The 21403-nt window shown below is 44.4% G+C and overlaps 1 protein-coding gene across 2 annotated transcripts in view; it reads right to left on the bottom strand.

Annotated features, from left to right (window-relative positions):
- The window catches only part of TMEM104 (transmembrane protein 104), a 43186-nt gene that overhangs the window by 13347 nt on the left and 8436 nt on the right, over nt 1-21403 (bottom strand). The window contains exons 7-9 of one of the 2 annotated variants that reach the window (XM_056505608.1): nt 18735-18834; nt 17946-18054; nt 1835-1928 (exon numbers count right to left, since the gene is read on the bottom strand). In XM_056505608.1, the coding sequence (XP_056361583.1) occupies nt 1835-1928; nt 17946-18054; nt 18735-18834 (303 nt within the window). The remainder of the gene's footprint in view (nt 1-1834; nt 1929-17945; nt 18055-18734; nt 18835-21403) is intronic. The other variant, XM_056505609.1, reaches the window with a different exon arrangement.

The raw sequence follows: 21403 nt of genomic DNA, 5'->3' as shown, positions 1-21403 counted from the left end.
GAGGACATGGGAGAAGCCAGTTTGACAAATCTCAGCAGTATGGGATTGATCCTTATGCTGGGATCTGCAGCAGGAGCTTTTCTCTGCTCCCTGCATCACATGGCTTTTTGACAAATTGTCTTTCCCAATAAATCTATCCCTCATTGTACACATACGGAATCCGTTCCTCTAAGTAGCCACCGAGGTGCTGTCAGGGTCATTAACTATCATTATCTGGGGCAGCTGTTCCCCAGCGTGCTGACGCAGGAATCAATCAGGCTAAAGTATTAATTTCCCCTACACTTCTCCAAACACTGCCTTTATCCCTCTCCATCAAGCCATGAAAGAGAGGAACAGTTCTGCCATCAAGCCAAGGTTCAGCAATCCTCATACTGGAAGGAGCTGGCTAAAGGGAAACCAATGGCAGATGAGGCAGGCATCAGACTCACAGAGACAGGATGAGGTCTGACTGATGTCTTTACCAGGAAAGAGAAGGCAGGGTGATTGGAATCAGGCCAGTCAGCTGAGCAGAGATCACTCTTATAAAGAAAGAAAGAAAAAAAAAAACCAACAAAAAAACCCCACGCAAAACTTTCTCATTTTCTTTAGTATCCCTTAATGTGATAACCTCTTTCTCTGAAGAATGGGGGTGCTTTCAAACCTTTCATGTGCTCAGACAATAAAGGAGAAAAACAGGCATTCAGGATTTTCACACTATCCAAAGTCAGGATTTATTAACTCAAACTGTTCGACATCTGAGACTTGAGAGCTTAAAATTCAACTTAATTTTCCTGGGTGTCAACTGCTTAACCCCATCTCAGGAATTCTCTAGAACAGAGGATCTCTATTCCTCTGCAGTGACTGCCAGTCACCTCCAAACAGGATGAATTCACAGAGAAGGGACAATACCCAACTGCAGTCTGGTCAAGAGTATGGGTGTAATGGGAAATAGTTAAAAAAGCAGCTTTTCTTCTTATTCCAATGATGGGTATAAATGGAACTAATTCTGTGTCTGAATGGTCTGGATTCACACACCAAGAGACTGTTAACTGGCAGAAATGCTGGCCATTAACCTGGAGAAATGCTCTTTATTAGCCTTGAGTATCAGGCACTCAGTCTAGGTGACACAAAAATAGACAAACCTGAACATAAACCTTCCCAACCCACACACACCTCTCAGCCTTTAAGGGCATATACACACACACAAGCCAGACGTGAGGCAGCTGCATATTTGAATGACAAAGGCATTGGGGAAAAAAAAACAGGAGTGATGTCTTACTTCCCTTAAGGGAATGATCTGTCTTCCCAGAAGTTCATGACAATATTTTGAAAGAACGCATGGAAGCAGGACTTCCCAAGGACAACATACATTGGTTTGGAGGTTTCCAATGCAGCACATCCTACCATAAAAGAAGACTGAGGAAAATAAATGCAAGCAGATGATAAAATTAAGGGTGGAAATTCTGACAGAAATGCCATTTTTTCCTCATATCAAAACAAAGATTGTCCAAAATATGTTGTGCATATGCTATGAGAATGAGAAACTTCCAACTGGTGAGTATCACAGCCAGTATCCTCAGACAGGAGATTCTGCCCCTCACACAAACCAGACTACAACCTCATGTACTAGCCATGTCTGACTGAGAACAATTTGTTTTCTTTTAATCAGAAATCTCATCTTAGACTAAAACCTTTCTCCTCAAAGATTCATTAGTCCTGCACAATTGTCCTCAAAGATGTTGCTTTGACAAGCACTTGCTTCCAAACAAGAAGATCTTGCCAAAGAGAAGCGTCAGTGGCATGACTCAGGTTCCATTAATGGTAAAGAGGTGGCCAAGCCTCTGCCAAGACTCACCTATCCATCTCATGAGGGACGTCATGATTTGAAGATACTTGGTCTTCTGCACATTGAAGAAGGTGAAAGGACCCAGGAGGAGCGTGAATGCTGCCTGGAAGGACAACAAAATCACACATTAGATTAAAGACCAGAAATTCTGCCAGTGAGATGAATTTATCAGAAGAACAAAGCTTGCATTGAAAGTTCACCTCCAGACACGTCTGTTTATCATGAAGCTTTCTCTGCTGCTTAATTTTACAGCTAAGTTGGATGAGACACAAGGGGGTCAAGTAAGCTGTAGAGTATCAGAGAACATGCCTGGGGAAGAAGTAGATCTCAGGATCTCTTGGCTCTCAGCCGTTTGCTATCACTGCTACAGCACTCCTTTACTGACACATTTCAGTAAAAGCTCTCAGTGCAGCCTTACAGAACATTAAATATTAAACTGTGGCCTCTTTGCCCAAGTACATGCTCACTTTACGTATGAATAGCAATAGCCCTCACCAGTCTGCTTCCATTAACATTGATGGGGTGGCTTCGGGGAATCCCAGGCTCAACAGCAATGGAGCCACGTCTGCCTGGAGCTTTTTTACCCACATGCTTTAAGTGGCCTGTGTAAAACATAGAGGGTTTTCTATACAGGTAAAAACAGATAGTGGGAAGCTACAGTGTAACAGTTCAGCTCTTGGAAGCTGAAAACCTGTGTAAAGTGAGGGATCAAAGAGATATTCATGAGAGAACTTAATTCAGCGTGGAAAGTGAAGGTTCTTTAATAAAGAACCTCCTCAGTGCCTTCTTGAATGTCTATTAAGAGACCAGTGTTTCACAGAATCACAGAATGGTTTGGGTTGGAAGGGACTTGAAGACAATCTCGTTCCAATCCCCTGCCATGGGGAGAGACCTTCCTCTAGACCAAGCTGCTCAAAGCCCTGTCCAACCTGGTCTTGAAGACTTCCAGGGATGGGGTAAATTAAATTGGGGTATACTGCAGCACCAGTCTGTTGCAAATCTTCCAACTGGGCTGCAAAATACATCCTACAAAGATCCATCCTAGAAACCTGGACTATAAAGCTTCCCATGAGAATTTCTTCCCATGAGAGCACACAAAGCAACCATGCTATCAGCCCATGCCCAGAGGTGACACCTCTGCTCGGGCATGAAGCAGCACTCCAGCCTTACCTATCTAGAGAGAAAAGGCTTCAACTGTAAGAAGAAACAGACCTTGGTTGCAGTCTGAACATAGATGAGAGAAGCTACTTTTAACAGGGAGACAAAATGGGTGTCAGAGAAGAGAGCCCTGCCTGTCCTCCATGGGATGGCACTGGCTTGCAATACACTAACAGGTCCAAATGCTGTATGCAGGCAGTGCTTAGAACGCCACAGCACACACAGCATAAGTTTATGGAGCATCCCAAAGAGATTTTTAAAGACAAATATTCAACATTAATATTTACACATTGATCTTTTCCATGACTCCTTAACACAGTTCAAGAAAAGGTGTCACCAGAAGCGAAGAACTGGGACTCAAAGGGGCAGGTCTGCCAAGCCTCAAGGTCTCTGTCAACCCCAACAGAGTCAGGACAGAACAGAATCCAAGCTATTTTAAGACTAGCACAACCCCAAGAAACCTTTTTTGAGACAGTTTCAGAATATCTGCAAGGCAAATTGGAAATGCCTCGCATCACAAGTATTCTCAGGTGACGAAAGTAAACCCAGCTGGGGAGCAGGGGACAGAACCCTTGGTTTGACATGTTGCTTCGTGGGGATATATTCTGATCTGAGACCATTGCTTACACCAAGTCCTGCTTTTACTGCTCAGGTTAAAAAAAAGGACAGGAAGCATGCACAGAATTCAGATTTTTGAAGCAACTGATGGTTGTTGGAGGATATGCTGAAATCACACAGAACACAATGCCACAGGCATAACTAGCAAGACTAAGAGCCAAATCAGGTTGAATAGTTATGGGACTTGAGGTTTTAATACAGAAGCAAACCAGTCAATTACAAACCTTTCTTTACTCTTCTCTCTCTTAACTCCACCCTCCTGCCCACTAGGGACTGCCACTCCATCCTAGAGCAGTGCATAAACCCCAACAGACTAAATAAACCTTTGACTAAAAGTGATGTAGGGCAAGGCCCCAAAGCAAACAAAAGTTGACACCAACTGTCTTACTGACAAGTATTCTTGACTTTGTGACTAATCTCTTTCAACTTTCTCTCCCAACACTGCTCAGCACAGCCTCCCTTCAAATCACTTTATAGCTCCTGCGTCAGAAAGCGCTGAACACAGAGACAAACTAAGGATGTGATAATTAAGGAGCAGGTGCCTGCTGCAAATGAGAATGCTCCAGAACCAATTGGCAAAACAAACGCTCAAACCATAGCGAGGACTGACACAGAATCATCAAGCACCAAAGCAGCTGGGTCTGAAACCCAGATTTGCCTCATCCACCGAGAAAAGGAGATGTGTCAAGGTGGATGTGGGGCTCAGTTGCTGAAAAGCATCAAAAAGCATCCTTAGGTACTGGAAGAACCTGGGTGTCCTTCACCTTTTGCAGTTATTCTCTGGTTTTCAGAGCATCTTAAATAACCAAATCCATTCAGCAAAGTTTTCAACTCTCCTCCTCTCTGGCCATTACTGCTTAACTCATGGGGAAGAGATACAAGTTGTTGTGCTTGAATGGTTTAATGTTCCCCCCATCCTTTAGGATGATCAGTGCCTTCTGTTCTTAACAAGGGCCTGGTCCAAAAGAGCCAAGTGAGAGATCAATTCTAGTGCAATAGAAATTTATTACCTTTTCCACTTGACACCCATTAATGATCCAAGATGAATACCCATGGATCAATACAAACAATGCTAAGGTCTGAAATGTGATGAAGTTGCCTTGCTTTGCAGGGATTTGTGCCAACTGCTGTTAGGAAGGGAAGGTGCAGAACACACTGGGCTGCTTGGAAGAAAAAGCCTGGGCAGAACTGGACATCCTTAAACATCCAGACTTAAACATCCAGATCAACATCATTTTGAAGTGAAACTGCATACAGCTCAACAGGATTGAGCACAAGGCAGGAAAAAGGGGCCAGTTTCTCACCAACAGCCAGGACATGAAGACAAGGACTCAGTCCCTGGATTAGAGCTAATCTCAACATCAACCACCAGAAGAGTCTCAAGCCCAGGAAGCCTGTTTAAAAATACATCCCCAAAAGGATGAGAAGAGACCACAGTGCTTAGCAGGAGGATGTCTACTTCCTCTGCCTCGCTGTGCCAGACACCTCAATGCTCTTCCAACCCATTAAGTTAATTAGTTTCATAACTTCTCCCTAAGGAAAAAGTAAGCCCAAATAAGCACCTCAGACATATCCCAAACTTTCTACCTAACATTTTCCAAGCTCTAGTCTCTCCTGGAGGGAAATAATTTAAAAAGTACTTCATTACACATGTAATTCAAACAATCTAAAACCTACATAGAAAACTTTACCAGTCAGCCCTGTCAGAAGTCAAATATGCAGAGCCCAGGCAGATGAAAAAAACGCTTTCAAGTTTTCCAGTTCACCTCTTGAGTAAGCTGAGGTATTTTCTAGTAGATTATAATTATCTTCCTAAAATTCAGCAAATAAACCCACCCAAGGCAGAATGGGCATAGTCTATTTTGATTAAGATTTTTCTGCTGGTGAAGTGGTTTATCAGAAACAAGCAGGCATAGGGGACTGATTCATTGCTAAACTGAAACAAGGTAAAGAAATACCTCCTTCAGCTAAGAAAGGGAACTGAATCTATTAAATGCTGTCTAAATTCACAGGATGGCAGAGAGAAACCATTACAGGGCTGGCTATTAAGAATTATTCCCTCATTTCCCTCCAAGCTCCTCCATTAAATGGGAAAGGCCAGGTAAATCACCAGGCTCATAGTGGAGGCTACGTGGCTTCCACACACAGCAAGTAAATGCAAAATTCTTTATTTTTTCTTCCTTTCTCATGCTGAAAAACAGCATGAAAATCCAGCATACTAATAACTAAAAAAGATGGTGTTTTTGTTGCTTTTACTGACATTTCCAGCCAAAAAATGAGAAACCAGTGAGGGAAGAAGAAAGAACAGCAGCTTGTCACCCTGAATTACACTCTACCCTGCAGGCTAGTAGGAGCCACAAGCAGCACACCAGCTTGCTCAACTCCTGGGAGGGACTTCAAATCCATTCCTCCCACCAAGCCACAGCAATACAGGCACCAAAGGTTTGGGATCTTCCCTGGGCTGGCAACTCAGCTGATACCATTTTCCCAGCTTCTGCACCTGTCAGCTCTCAGTATTTCAAAATGAGAAAGCAGGTTGGTCAACTCAAGTCTTGTTGCCACAGGGGAACTAACTAGGGCTTACCATTGCCTGGAATATATTTATTTATAAATATATATATATATATATATATATATATTTCTAAAAGTATATTTTATTAAAGCTCTTATGTTAAAACTTGGTTGCATAACCTTGTTTATTGGATTATCTTACAAAAGCAAGAGTAAGATCAAGGGTTAATAGGACATCTGGTTGGTTTTTATCAGCTTAGCTGCAGCCAAGAGGACCACCAAGACAGCTCTCAACCACTAAGTGATGGCCAGCCAATGCCAGGAGTTTTTCAGACCATACAAACATGCTCTATGCCAGTCAGAGGGCTGTTTGACCAAAGAGGCTCTTTATTGACCTGAAGGGTCCATCTATCACTCTGAACCAGTACGGTTCAATAGCTTTCATCTGCTGCTTAGCATGTGGCTTTTACAGCAGCATCCAATAAAGCTCAGGAAGCACAATTAGCATCCAAAATGTGGCTGATTCATGTATTAGATACAGTAGTTACAGCATTATGGCTAGTGCCTGCATACATTTGCAAGAGAACCATCTGAAAAACCAGCCTCATTCATAACTGTCATCAGAACTTGCTTGTTTTCATGCTACACAAACTCATCTGGAAGAATTGCATCTGGTTTTGGTGCTTGCCAAGTAGTGAATTAAAAACAGTAGCTATTGCTCTTTATTGATTCAGGGCCTTGTAACTTTCAGAAAGAGTGGGTGGAAGCAGGGTATGTACCTGAGCAAAGTGAGACCATGATTGTTAAATGCAGCAAATGTGCCAGGAGCAGTGCAAAACGTGCAAGACTTTTGGAATAAAATCATTATGCAGCACATGGCTATCATACCAATGAGAAGTTGCTAAGTTTCAGATAACAGAGCAATGATCCCTCAGTTTTAATGTGAAGATGGAGAGGAGGTGTTGCAGTGCTCACTCCTTAGATACTCATCTCCCTTTGGGCCCTCAGCCACCCTGCCTTTTCCTTTCCTCCTCTCTGCCTTTCACACTCTCATTCAAAACTAGAACCCACCCCAAACCAGAACATTCCTTGGAGTTCTTGCTTCCCTTTGATAGAAGTGACATCTCAGACAAACTTCACTTTAAGATGGTATCAGCTCCATCTCTGCAGATACTGGTGTTTAGATTTCACAGCTCTGCCCCACAAGACAGCACAGGAAATAACTCTAGAGACTGGCAAGATAAGATCTCATTAAAAAGTCACTGGTTTAATAAAATGGATCACTCTCCTTGGAAGACTTTGACACTTTTGCAGGAAAGACAAGGGTTGAGTGCTTGATACTGGACTGTGGGTACATAACATTCCCACAGCAAAACCTGACACCAACAAGACACAGGCTTGACTGGACGAGCACTTCCCAAAGGAAGCTTTGCTTGATTCAGTGCTCAGAAGCAAGGAAATCTCCTTGAGCACAGCAGGAAAAAGCAGACATTTCTTACATGCTGTCAGGAGTGGGAACTCTGACACTCGCTCTGCTTCTGCAAGACATCCCCGAGCTCAGAGCTATTTCACAACTCAGATGAGCACTAGAAGGGACAGATGAAACAATCCAACAAAACCAGACTGCACAAGTACAGAGAGCAAACAAGATGTCAGGGAACTGGGATACTCTGTTCCCACCTCAGCTGCTTCTCACTAGAGTGTGTCACACACAGGGAAAAAGAAGTCCAAAAAGCAAAACTGGATTTATTGGCATGGGAACAAATCAGAGGTTTTATTCCTGCTTGGAAGGCTGAACCAGACCTATCACCTTTAGTAATTCCTTAGGAACTGGTGTTGTATTCACACCCTCAGGGAATTTTTAGGACTGACTTTGGAGAGAAATATTACATGCATGGTGCTTTCCCCACTCTTGTTTGGAACTCCTCAGCTTCATGGCATTTCAGACCTACCCGCAGCTCTCCCAGCACACACCTGCAGCCTCTGCAAGCTCCTCTGTACTCACTTCAAGTTGTGGCTACTGCAGTGCTACCCCAAGATGGGCTCCAGTTACTCCTGCCAGGGCCCCAGGGCTTTTCAGCTAAAACACCTTAAGGGAAAAGGGTCTTGAGTGTGGTGTCCCCTCTGCCATCTCCTGTCCCCTTCACTAGGGTAACAAGGCCATGTTTCTGTCCTACATGAGCTCATATCTCAAGCTACAGAGCCAGATGGCCTATCAGCAAGGGCGGCGATCCAAGCTTTCCTTGGTAAAGCTTTACCCCTTGCAGCGGACAGTACAAATATAAATACATGGAAAGAGTCTGATTGCTCAGGAAGGAGCTTTTTAGAGAGCTAAAAAAAAAAAAAAAAAAAAAAGCTGAAAATCCACAGCCTCTCAAGGTTGGAGGCAGGGCTGCAGCAGAGGCTGTGCTGATAGGCAGTAAGTTATCAGCAGACAAGCTGCTATGAAGCTCAAAGTTGGTTGAAAAGAGATAAACCAGCCACAGAACAAGGATTGCTCAAAGAAGTTGAGAGGCAAGAGAAATTTTAACCTCCAGATCCCCTGCAGAGTCAGGAAGTCACAATGGAGGGAGGCCATAGCCACCAGACAATCCACAAGGAATATTTATAGCTGAAGAAACAAGGGCAGTTCTGCTTCGGGTACAGCAGGCAGCTGCCACAGCAGCTCCGGTAATTAACGTGCTGCACTCGGGACACCTGGCAGAGCTTTATAATCATAACTCACACCAGGCACATTCCTGGCACTGAGGAGCCCTCACCCACCTTCTTCCCCAGCTCCTTCAGCAGGGAGGAGGCATCCTCCAGGAATTAAGACCTAGGTTGCTGCCAGGCTGGTTTTTGCCAGCAAAGCAAAGTGGCCTTTCACCCACAGTACCCTTTAAGCTGGATGCTTCCTCCCAACAGTTCCTGTGCCACAGTGATCCTAATGCCTCTTACAAAATGGAAGACTTTCAGCAAGGGATGAAAAGAAGTGCTTGTATCCCCAAAGATGCCAACTGCAGTGGATCTGAATACTATCTAGAGATTTTCAAAGGCTCGAGCTCAGCACCAGCATTTGATTCTAACTGCCCACCCAGCAAAAAGGTGTAGTCATGTCAGCTCCTTAAGTTCTGACCTTGGTGGTCATCCAACACACAAAAAACCAGCTGTGAACTGGGAAGCCTCCACAGGCATGGACAGCAAGGCAGTACTTGGGGATACTGCTCTCCTCTCCCCATCCCTACTCAGTGCCACAGCCTGTTTCTGGAGCTGGTCAATCTCTGAGCACCAGGAACTTTCCACTTTGGAAGAATACTCTGAATATCAGTTCTTTCTCCACTTAATTTGAAGGAATTCAGGCACAAACTGTTCTCAGAAAGTCATTAGGTGCAAGAATTCTGTTCCTGGCATACCTGAGGTGTGCAGGATCACAGCCAGCAGCAAGCTTACACTCTCTGGGGTAAATACACTTCCATTATCATTTTTCACAAGAAGAGAGAGATAGAGGCCAGCAGTAACCCCGAGGTGACTGGAATCTAATTTTTTATCATTGGAGTATTTATGGCACAGCCATTTGCAGCATCTTGTAATCACTTTACTGCCTCCTTGACCCCTGGCTCCCCCTTATTCTGCATCTCCTAATTGCATCTGAACAAGCAGGAGGGAAGCAGCAAAGTGGATAGATGCAGGACAGCTGAATGCTTGGGCTGTAATACTTGGAAGGACAGCAGAGGAGGTGCAGGGCCAAGTTTGGCTGTACCCCCCACCACCAGCTTGCTCTGGTCTCCTACAGCTCATGAAAGTGGAGCTTTCCTCCTTCCTGACACTGGGTGACCTTGAGGAGTTGTTCTCTGCCTCCCCAATTCATTAACATGGTATAAGACATTAATGAGTTTCCTCTAAGAAAAGTGTGAGGGCATCATCTTTATACACAAATACTGCCCCAATTCCTGCATATTTGTAGCCTCTCCTGGCAGGGCATTGGCAACTACAATATTTATATTGACTACAAAAGCCCCTGGGTTAGACAGCACAAAGCGAGGGAGATGTGGACCAGCATGACACGGATGCACAGAGGGCCCTGCAAACATGTCAAGTACAAGCTGCCAGGGTTAGGAGGTACTTGGGCTCAGCAAGGATGAATGTTCCTGACAGCCACCAAGCCTTTGTCTGCCACAACACCAACAGTGCTTCCACCACTAAGCTGTTATTTGTCCCCTTTACTTTTTTCCCCCTACAAACCTCTCAGTTGAGTTTCACAGGATTCTCCAGCTGCCTGGAAGATGCAGCTTCAGGGGCAGCATCATCCTGCTCACTGCCATGCAGGAGTTGCCTGAAGGGAAGGAAAGTCCCTCACTTTGAAAATACTTAGCACAAGATAAGAGATGAAGCCTTGTTGCCTGGGGTTAGTGGGGTGTCTGTTCACTTCCAGCCTTCCTCCCTGTACAGTGCACACCAAACAGGTGCAACAGGCTTGGGAGATCAGCTCTGCCCCAGAGCATTATACTGACTTCAACTTACAAGATAAATCCCAGCTGCATTATTTGTATTTATAGTCCTGCTTACAGAAGCATGAGCTACGTGTGGGATTTGCTGATGTAGTCCAAAAATCCACATTTTTGGACAAGAGCATCAGTGATCTCACTCAGACATACAGCGCAATTTAGGATGGTGTTAAGTTGCAGACTTATTTAGGAGTAAAAAGATATATGGGTCTGTCCCAGAGCTATCCTCCACAGCTTCTGATAACGTTCATAGCAGCAGAACTGCACAGATCTGCAGTCCTGGTACTTTCTACCTGTATATTAAGGAATTAATGGTAATTCCAGGGGATGAGAGACCAAGACTGCTGTCTTACTTGATGAAAACACTGATGTGAATCAAGCAGGCAGCAAGGTCAGACCTCTATTTAAAAACAAAGCTGGTGCTAAAGCACCAAACAGAACACTGGAAAATATGCTGTTAAGAAAAAGGCTTATATTGCATTTCCCAGGGGATTGTTTAGCTGACTTAACAGGTCTTCTCCAACTCTGGCTCCTAGGATGCTGTCACAATCACTGCAAAAAGTAACACTGCACGGGAGAAATGTATTTATTACTTATTTTCTACAAATGTTCTGAAAACCTAAGATTTGTGGCTCTGCTGGAACAGCCTAGTCCAAGAAAGGAATGCAAAAAGGCCCTTTTTAAACCTTTACCACTCAGCGTAGGGAGGGGGTGATCACAGATATTAGTTCTGACACCTGCCCTATTCAGGAGACATTGGTCTCCAATATCAGGAGAGAACAGTGTCAGCTTTGGTACCTTGCTGCCCAAGTGAGCTGACTCCAAAGGACAGCTTTATTCAGGGAAAGCAGAAGCATGGCCTCAGCCTTGGCAGGGTGGCTGTGCTGTGCAGCAGGGCTGTGGTTTGAGCCCAACATCACCTCTGGTCAGCTCCCAACTGCAGAACGTGCAGAAAAGCAAACAGAAATCTATCTAAAGCCACTGCTTCACCCAGTTTGTTTGGCTGGTTTGCTTCCAAGGTTCATGATCCCATCCAATACCACATAAGTCAAACCAAGCACCGAAGTGTGCAGGACATTCTTCCTTGGGGAAGCCAAGAGTGCCTGAGCTCACTGATGGCCTCTGCCCATTGTATCTCTGCATTTCTTGCACCTTGCTTCTCTGAAGGGCTGGTAGCACCTGCAGCACACCTGGCTATGCATTCAAGCAGCACCACAGCATCCTTTCCTTCCAGACAGCCCTTGCCAGCCTGCTGGAAGTGCCAGAGGGGCAGGATTGGTCCTTTGGAAAAGCTCAGTGTCCAAGTGACAAGCTCAACCCAAGCTCCACTTAGGAAAAACCCACTTCTCATTGTGAAGTGAACAGACAGCTCTGTACAGAAAACACATTCCAGTCCCCTGCACTATTGATTTTCCAGTGAAAAGAGACAAGCTAATCCATTAATGTTAGTTGCTTCAAAGCGTGGTCTTGCAGTTGCTTCAGTCTGGTCCCAAAGGCTGACTCTCTCACCCAGTGTTTGCCTTCTGGCTGATGTTTCTTTTACTCAAAAGGCCATCAGTTACAAGGAAGCAAGAAAAATCACCCATCAGAAGCTGAACTCCAGCTCTTAGGTCACTGGTACAACAAGTTTATATTTCACTTCCACAACACGACACTGATCTGCCTCTCCTCCTGACAGCTCAGGAGGAACCTCTTTTTCACAAGGCCAGTTATTATCTGAAGATCTCTTTGCATTAGGAAACACAAGGAGTGTGGCAACCTCTAGGAGAGCCAGTTTATCTGTCACAGGCATATGATGAGCAAGCAATTGGAAGGATTTATTGATGAGCCCACAGAAGAAAGGACCAGGATGAAGGAGGCAGGATTTATGCCATATTAACAAGGCTGTCTGCCAATTTCAACCTATTAGTTGCACAATAAAAAGAGTTGAGACTTGCCTTCCCATCCCACACCCAGACACAATTTATTTTAGCAGAATTTGGCTCCTCTCCCTCTTCAACCACTTCAGACCAAAGCAACAACTTAACTGACCTTACTTTTTGGAAGCTGAGTAGACGAGAGGCCTGAGACGACTCCAGTCAGCCTCTGAGACAGGGCTTTTAGCCAAGCAAAGCTATATTTCAGAGGCACCTATAACAATGTGGCCTACTGATATTGATACTTAATGCAGTACTAATTCCTCTTGTATCACAGCAATGTTTCAAAACTCAGGTGGCCTGTACACACAGAAATGGCACAATATTCTGGACTCTTGAAAAGCTTTTTCTTATTTTGAAGGCTTTCAGAACTGTCTTTATGCACAGAAGTATCAGCTGCCTTTTTTGTGCATTTATTTCTATTTTGTGGTAAGGAATATAATGCAGTATTTTTGGCAAGAAGGTCTTACCATGAATAACTTCTTATAGCATATGCGGGGTGACAAGCTAATAGTGTCCCAGTCCTGCTGCATCCTTACTGCAAGCTGAGGTAACCTAGAACACAACAACACTACAGTTCAGGTAATTTATATAAACAAGATGATGACTTCACACCATCAGGATAAACTTCTATCAGCTTTCCTTCCTTTTTACAGGCTCACTCTGGGAGCCCAGGACAAGCACCCTAAACCTTTTTGATTGATGTGCTGTGAAATCAGCCCTACCTGGTCCAGCTCCTGCCACTGAGGCAGCTTCTTTCCCCACCATGGGTTTTCAAGGTCTCTAGACATTGAGACCTGTAAGAATAAACATCCAGGAGACAGCAGCTGTGACCCATTTATTACTGAATGTTGCTGCAGGGCACAGCTGAGGAAGGCAGGGCACAGGAAAAGCACTTGCTGCAAAGGGCATGGTGGAGAAAACCCAGGTGCCCTTGGAAGAAGTACTCTGCTTGCAGCACTGCTCCAGTTCCCAGTTGGCAACAGACAGCTTAGATCAAGCAGGGATGTACAAGTACTGCCATGAGGGTTCCTCTCATATCACTGCTGGCAGGCAAAATATAAAAGAAAAAACCAACAACAACAAAAAAATCTAAAAAACCAACAAAAAAGTCTACAGAAGCCAACAACGGACTGACAGGCCACAAGAGAATCGTGTACCAAACAAGCTGGTAAAACTGCCCCAGTGCAGGTAAATGCATTTGAAACGATCTATTTTGACAATAAAAATCTGAGATTCCTTTACCCAGAGCAGGGCACAGGCAGAGGCAGGAAGGAGAAATGCCGTGGAGGGAAGCAGAGCACATAGAGCAGGCACACTTATCAGCTCAGCCTTTACATTTGCCAACTGAGTTCTGCTGGTGCTGAGCAATGGCACAGCAGTGTGTGTGTCCTCAGAGCACCCCCTGACCCCCCTGCACAGCCCCCTGCAGCTGCAGCCCCGATCAGAGCGGCGGGCCAGGGTGACATTGTCCCCTCCTGAAGAGGGACAGTGAGCGCCTGTGAGCCCGCTCGTTGTACTGACTGCACAAGCACGTTTCCAACTGGGATAATCTCCATTAAACCATCTGCGCTGCCATGCTCGCCCGGCCCGCGCCCGCTGGGCTGCCTGCGAAACTGCAGCATCTGTGAGCCGGCACAAGCGGATGCCACGTCCCTTCCCCAAGCAGCTAAAAAAACCAACGGAGACTCAGACAGAACAGATGCACCTGGTGGCTTTGACGTGCTACTGAGCCAGGCTACCAGGAGTACCTGTGCCAGTGCCTCTCCTGAAAGGCACACGGCTCCCCTGGAGAATTTAAGCCATTTCCTTGCTATCATGGGAAGACATCATGTCCCAGATTGCCACAAGAGGAGGGCTGAGAACAGAGTCGAGGTTTCAGCCTCAATGACTGCCCTGGTGCAGAACAGAAGTACTGTTTGCCAGGTCATGAACACAGTTTGGATCAGACACTCTGAATGGCTGTTGATCCTCAGGATTTAATCTCTTATTTATCTCGGTACCTGCTTTCTAGAAACAGGGACTATCATATCACATTGCCACATGACTTGGACAGAAAGACAAGAAAGCGTTACAATGAAAGATCTGAAACTTAAATCTGCTGCCCCTTCCCCGTGACCTCCCCAGCAAGCCCAGTGGCTTTACAGAAAGCATGATAAAGCAGCTGCACTGAAGTGTGAATTCAGCACTGAGAGAATGTGACCCTACCTCAGCATTGCCAGAGACAGCCAAGGGACTTGGGAGTCACTCCAGCTGTTGAGGACATAGCAGGGTGGCAACGGGTCTGATGCAAAGATAGAAAGCCATCGATCTGCTTTAACTGTGATCACTGCTTGCCTTAAACAAGGTCGCTGGGCTGCCCAACACACACCTTTCCTCAAAGAAAATCTGTCCTGCAGGGTCTTGCCCTCACAGGAGTGGAACAGTACAGCAAGGCTCACCCTTCAAGCCTCCCAGGTCTTTCACGGTCCCAAAAAGGAGGCAAATATTAGCAGCAGGTGATGGGACAGGAGCAGAAGTCTATTTACATATTTCCTGCACTTGCCTTCACTTATTTGTTTTTATTTTCCAAAGCAATTTATAAACAAGAAGCGAGACAACCGTTTATTCAGACAAAGGTTAATAGGGGCCTAGCAGTCTCTGAAGACTCTGCAGACACACTTAGGTGTGAAATCTTGGAGCAGCAATAAAGATGCTGCACAGACAAGCAAGTCTCAAGAGAAGAGTTTAATCTGTCTAAATATTCTCATTATGTACACAGTTTTCAGCTTCCATTCACAGTAATCAGAGCAGAGACAGCTTCCAGAAGCCTTTTTAGACAATAAGGCGTGAAGAAGGATTTTTACGCCAGCCATTATTCTTCTCTCCATCCCCAGATTGAAGAGTCAATGTTTGAAATGGTTTTTGTTGAAAAGAAGACACAGTGTTGGGAGAGAAAAAGTTGACAGGAGGAAGGCAGCACGGGTCTTTGGCAGACTGGTGGGACTTGGCACAAAGCAGCTCCCATTGGCACCATTTGTCCAGAAAACCTCAAATAGATTATTCTCCTCCAAAATAGGTTTTCTGTAGGGTCATGCACAGAGTATGAAATACAACACTTCTTCCAGAGAACTGCTTCACTGAAACAGGCAAGAAGTTTCAGTTACATCCACACATCTTCCTCCTAAAAGTCACTTAAACTTAAATACAGTACTAAGATAAGGTAGGAAAACTAGAGGCAGGCATCTAGGACAAAAGGGCTGATCCAAAAACTCAGCTGCTTTCTTTTGGGATCACAGTGTCCATCTGTCCCCTTGCCACAGGGGAAACTTGTTTGCAGAAAGAGACCTTGTTTGTCCACTGAAACGTGGAATCTGAATTATTCCACCAGGCAAGAATTCAAAATAGAAAGTTAAGAAAACAGAATAGCTCTCTATGGGTATGATCCCCTGGAACCAAGAGATGCTTTACTCTTGATGCATCTCTCCCCTCCTCACTTTCATGTTGCATTTTTCCCTTCAGACAGGCAGGTTTCAGCTTTTCTGGCATGTTCAAAACTCTACTTCTATACACAAGAAGCTCAGACAAAATGTGTAGAGATAATGACAATGGTTTACTACAAAATTATTTGCTTGAAATCAAGTGATTTCCTTGCCCTGCCCTCCCACCCCCAGGTTTCTCTCAGAAAGTTTAAGAGTTCAACTTGTCACTAGTTATCCACACTGCAAACAGGACAGTAGGGAAAGTATTAACCAGGACAGCAGGTGAAAAATCTCAGCCAGCACAGCCACTTCAAGGGTACTCAAACTCAAATCCAGGGTCAGTAATGTGGTCTGAGTGTTTTATAAATGATTACATCTCTTATCCCTCTCTAAAGAGGTCACCATCCTCCCTGTTTTCTGGAGAATGAAATCACACAGGGCAACCAGGGAGTGGGACCAGAAGAGCTGAGGCAGAACAAGTCCCAATTTATTCCCACCCTCACCCAGTAAGAAGCATTAGAGACTTTTAACAGAAAAACAGAACTCAGAGGCAATGATGACACCCAGAAGTATCCTAAGAACAGTGATTGTGAGAACTGACCTCCAGCAGCAACCCACTGCACTGGTCTGCTTTCCCACAAACAATCCCACCCTCCATCTAAGAGGGCACAGAGAACAACACTGAAGCCTCATCCCAATTACTGAGCAGGAAAGGATTAACCACTAGCAAAGACTTGGCAGATATTTATTTTCCAAATCCACAAGACAAGCAGAGGGAAAAGCTCCTCTGAGAGTTATGTACACAGACTGCAAGTCTAATGCTTACACAGTCTTAATTTTTTTAATTTTGCAAGTCCTAACAACAATTATCTTCATGAATTATAGACATAATATCGGAGAGACACAGGCAGTAATTAATGCATGTCTGCCTTTTCTAACTAGCTCCTTCTGCTGGGTCAGGGAGAGTTATTGAAATTCAGGAAGGAAATCTTCAATCTTCTAGAAGTTTTAAAGAAACAGACTGAGACAAAATTTAATAAAGCAATAATATTTCTCTTAAATAATTAACTAGACTTTGACATTCACTAATATTTCTGAGGCCCAGCTCTTACTTTTGCAATCACTGAATGTGATCCACTGCATGTCCAAAATGCACTAACTCCAAAATTACCTCTGGATCTCCCTGCACACACACAGCAACCCTCATTCCTTCTACTTAAAATTCTCACTGAGACCCTTAACAGAAGCCACACTACACAGCACTAGCATCCTTTCTTCCTCCCATTCTGCCCTACCGACATCTGCCTCCAAATACAAGCACTCAGCATTCCCCAGGCTCTAGAGCAACCATGTTCATCATCCTCTGGGAAAAACCCTGGGTTCAGAGCAGAACCCCAGCACAGCATTAGATGCAATAGACAATCCTGAACTAGACAGAGCTATTACTAAGGCAGTGTATAGCCCTGGATGTTGTCTAAGCTGCTTGTTTCCATCATCTTTCAAGTAGCAATTTTATTCACATAAGAATGGACTCAATGATCCTTGTGAGTCCCTTCCAACTCTGGGTATTTTATATTCTAAGCACTCAAGTGAGTTTAATATACTTCAGTATCTTGACAACAATTACCCTCAAGTGAAAATTACTTAGCCAGCCATTGAAAAACCCAGTGAAGAAAAACCCAGCCTTTGGCAAAAACATCTCACCTGCTTAAGCAATATAAAGCTACACACCAAGATGGACAGAACTCAAACTCAAAACCATAGGGATCATTATGATGGCAAACAATTTCAAACACAGCCATATCACCAAGAATAGGGAGTGGGTATTTGGCCAAAAAAGCCAGACTGAACCAAAAGTTTCATATTCTGTTTTTCACTTGAACTATATTATTTCTAAAAGAAAAAAAAATCCCTATGCACTAGAAGCAAAGTTTAAACAGCAACAGTGGTCATCCCAATTCCAGAAGCTCACCAGATACAGCCTGTAAGCATCAATCCTTCGAATTGGCCCCCAGCACTTGTCCGTGTCGTTGTACTTTGTGCCATCTCCAACACTGCAAGAATGGTTGCCAGTGACACTGCTGGGAAAGGAGGGAGAAACAAAAGACAGTAATTAACTCCTAGCAGATGTCTTCCCCTCTCCTGCATTCAAGAAAGAAGAATGAGCAGAAGCCAATCCTTCTCTCTGTCCCTGATCACACTCACTTCCTTACATCTTCTGGACTGTGTAACACAGCAAGTCACTGAGTACCAGAGACTTAAAGGCAAATTCTTGAACTGCCTGCAGTTATTTGCAAGTTTCCTCATTTAATCATCAAACTGGCGAGCTTAGATCTTTTATGGATTGCTGAGGTTTTCCATTTTCGAGATAGAAGTCTAAATCAGACCCAGATTTGATCAAACCAATCTTCTTTATTATCTGTTTCTTAGAGAAAGGCACCACTCTCAGTCCAGAGCTAAGTCCATGTCCCAACACCACTCACTAGCCTCAGGCTTAGTAAGCATCACACCCTCAACTCTTACCCAAAGAGACAGAGAAGGAAACATACTGCAGAGTATTGCAGTCAAACTATGGAGCAACAAGTCTCATGTCTGCAAGCAGGCACTCAGGTGGGGAATACAAAACACCTTCACCTCCCACCCACAACAGATGAGCTGTCCTTGAGTCATTTCTCCACCCCATGCTTTGGAAAGCACAGCTGACCCTAAGCCTGCCCTGCTCCCTGGCAGCACACAGCCCCTCAGGAGTAAGCACACTTACCAGGTCACCTGCATTAGGGAGACTGGCACCGCTGCTGCATAGATTGCCAGATCTCCATAAAGGTAGATAATTATGCAGAAATAGAAGAGGTTGACACCCACTGCAGAAAAAGAAAATATTGTCCAGATTCAGCAGAGTACACAGAGAGTCTTGTTCTCTGCTCTTCAAATATACAAAATTTTGAAGATCTTAAATCACCATTTACCTCCATAGTTTCTGCAGCAAACTCCACCCAAGCTCAGGGAACAGAACTGATGGGGCATGAGGGGTCTCTGAGCTTCACTCTGCCTCCTTCAGTACCTGGCACTGACACTAAATAAACCCTCTATCAAGGGTTCAAGCCATCCTGCAGTCAAGACCAACAGGTCTCACATAAGTCACCTGCCAGACAAAGCTGTCGACTCTGAACAGCCACAGGCAAACATCCAGATGATGTTCTGACTCAGTGTGATCACAAAGTAAAATGCAGAGAGAATGTTTTTAGGCTCTGCTGATTCCAAATCCTCTGACTGCAAACCTGCAGGACTTTCACAATATGGATTTGTAGGAGAGGGATTTGGCCTACAGAGTTCAGATTCCAATGGGCTGAAATGGAGCTGCTTTGGGAGATTCCCTACCACTGGCAGCTGAGCCAAGGTACAATTCTGCAAAGCTTTAAAACTGTTTCTGCATCCCACTTACCTTGATGCCACAACATACACTGTTCCTGCCTCTACTAATTTCTTTGGATAAGTTTTTTTTTTTTCTTTTTTAAAAAATTATTTTTAATTTAAAGCTTGCCATGCCTTCACCTATGAGATTAAAAGAAAATCTCACACAAATTAATTGGATGCACAGAATAGCCTTACCAAGCCACGAGACACTGCTGTGAAGGGCTAAAATCTAAAGGGATAAAGAAATGCTTGATGAGACTCCTGGATTCTCTTCTTGTAAGCAAGTCTGTATAAATTTCACCAACAAATTGGAAGATATTTTATTTCAGAGTCAGATGAGTAAGAGAATAAAAGCTTCAAATTTATTTAATTTAGGAAGTTGACACTGAAGGAAAACAGCTCAAGAAATCTGCCCATACTTACAAGTTGTGATGCCACCTGATGCTTAATCCCAGTACATCTTAAGCAAACCTCACACTCATAGCTGTGACAACTATCAAACAAGGACAATGCTGCTGCAGGAATGAGGACTCATTCCTACAGTGCTTGGGTGCCCCAAAGCTTCACCATGTTTTGCCATCATACTGCCTCTGGATGTCTGGAAACGCTATTAGGCAATCTCCTTTGTTTAAATATTTAATATTTAAATATTTAATATTTAAATATTCCACATGCTAAGCCTGCTTAGCATGAAAGGGGCTGTATCAGGAAAGCACTGAGAGAACTTCCCTGCTTCTTTACAGCAGCACACTAAATCAGTGCTCTAGAGTTGCTCCTGGAGGCAAATGGACTTCCTACAAAAATTGTGAGATCATTCTATACAGTTCTCCCCTTGTTTTCTTGCTCTGTGAAAGATGTCTTCACAGTTAGGGTGTCTCTGCATTGTTCTGGAGACAGCAACAAACTACCCACCAGTCTTCTCCAATTTCCATTAAGAACGGTTGAAGGTTTTAAAAAATGTCTGACATAGGACAGAAGCTGCAGAGACACTCAGAACAACACAGACTCAGACAGATACTCTGTTTTGGGATCTGTGATTGGTCTCAGGACTCAGCTGCCCCACACACACAAAATAAAGTTGGCATGACCAGCTAAGCCACAGCAGCACCAGCCAGTACCCAGCACTCCCATCCCAATGCAGACCTCTCTGTGTGCAGGAAGCACAGGTGACACTCCTCTCCCAAACTCATGCTCTCCAAGACAGGAAGACTTCAGCATCAGCTCTTTTATAAACTGCTGCTCACCCTCCCAAATCAATACTTTCATTACTGGGCACAAAACAGGCTGAGAAAAAAAGAAGCAATTACTTCCTGTGAGGAAACAGCATGACAGATGCGCCTAAAATCTATTACTGCAATAAATGACTGCTCATCTCCAGAAGAAAGCACCCAACATTAAAAAATAAAAAAATTAATTCAAGAAAAAAGTAGTTTTTCAGAGCCAGATCTTTCAAAAGAGCACACAGTCTCTTCACAGCCTAAACCTAAAGTCAGCTCCCTTTAAGAAAGCAGACAATCTGAAATTGAGATTTATCCCCAGCTTACCTCCTAGGACTGCAGATTCAACTCCTGTCAGATTGTTGAAAATAAGAATCAGTCAAGGGAAAGAAGCAGAGAACTCACTAGAAATCAGGGGTTTTGAGGTCTACTGCACAGCTTTCATCAGCCTTCCCTCTGGAGGCTGTAAAGCCCTCCATCACTTTGGGTTTGGATCCATACTTTGTATATCATAAGTAAACACCCAGACATTTGCCAGCTATGAAACCTCACAGGCTGGTGCCCAGAGCTAAGAATTCCCCAGTGTGGCCCAGTTTCTCAGCACTAAGTGGTCACTGAGCAGCTGCCCTGCTGAAGGCTTTCTGTGCAGCTGTGGGGAGGCAGCACCTCAGCAGAGACCTGCAGAGGGAGTTCCTTCACCTGCCTCTGCAGTCACTCAAAGGCCACAAGGTGTCTCTGAATAGGTGACAGGGATGGAGTCTTACTGCTGAGATCAAAGGGAAAGCAGCAAACAAGCCAC

Source organism: Oenanthe melanoleuca, chromosome 18 (assembly GCF_029582105.1).
Source record: "Oenanthe melanoleuca isolate GR-GAL-2019-014 chromosome 18, OMel1.0, whole genome shotgun sequence".
Taxonomy (NCBI): domain Eukaryota; kingdom Metazoa; phylum Chordata; class Aves; order Passeriformes; family Muscicapidae; genus Oenanthe; species Oenanthe melanoleuca.
Note: the sequence above shows the minus strand (reverse complement) of the source record. Positions and strands in the feature narration are given on the sequence as shown.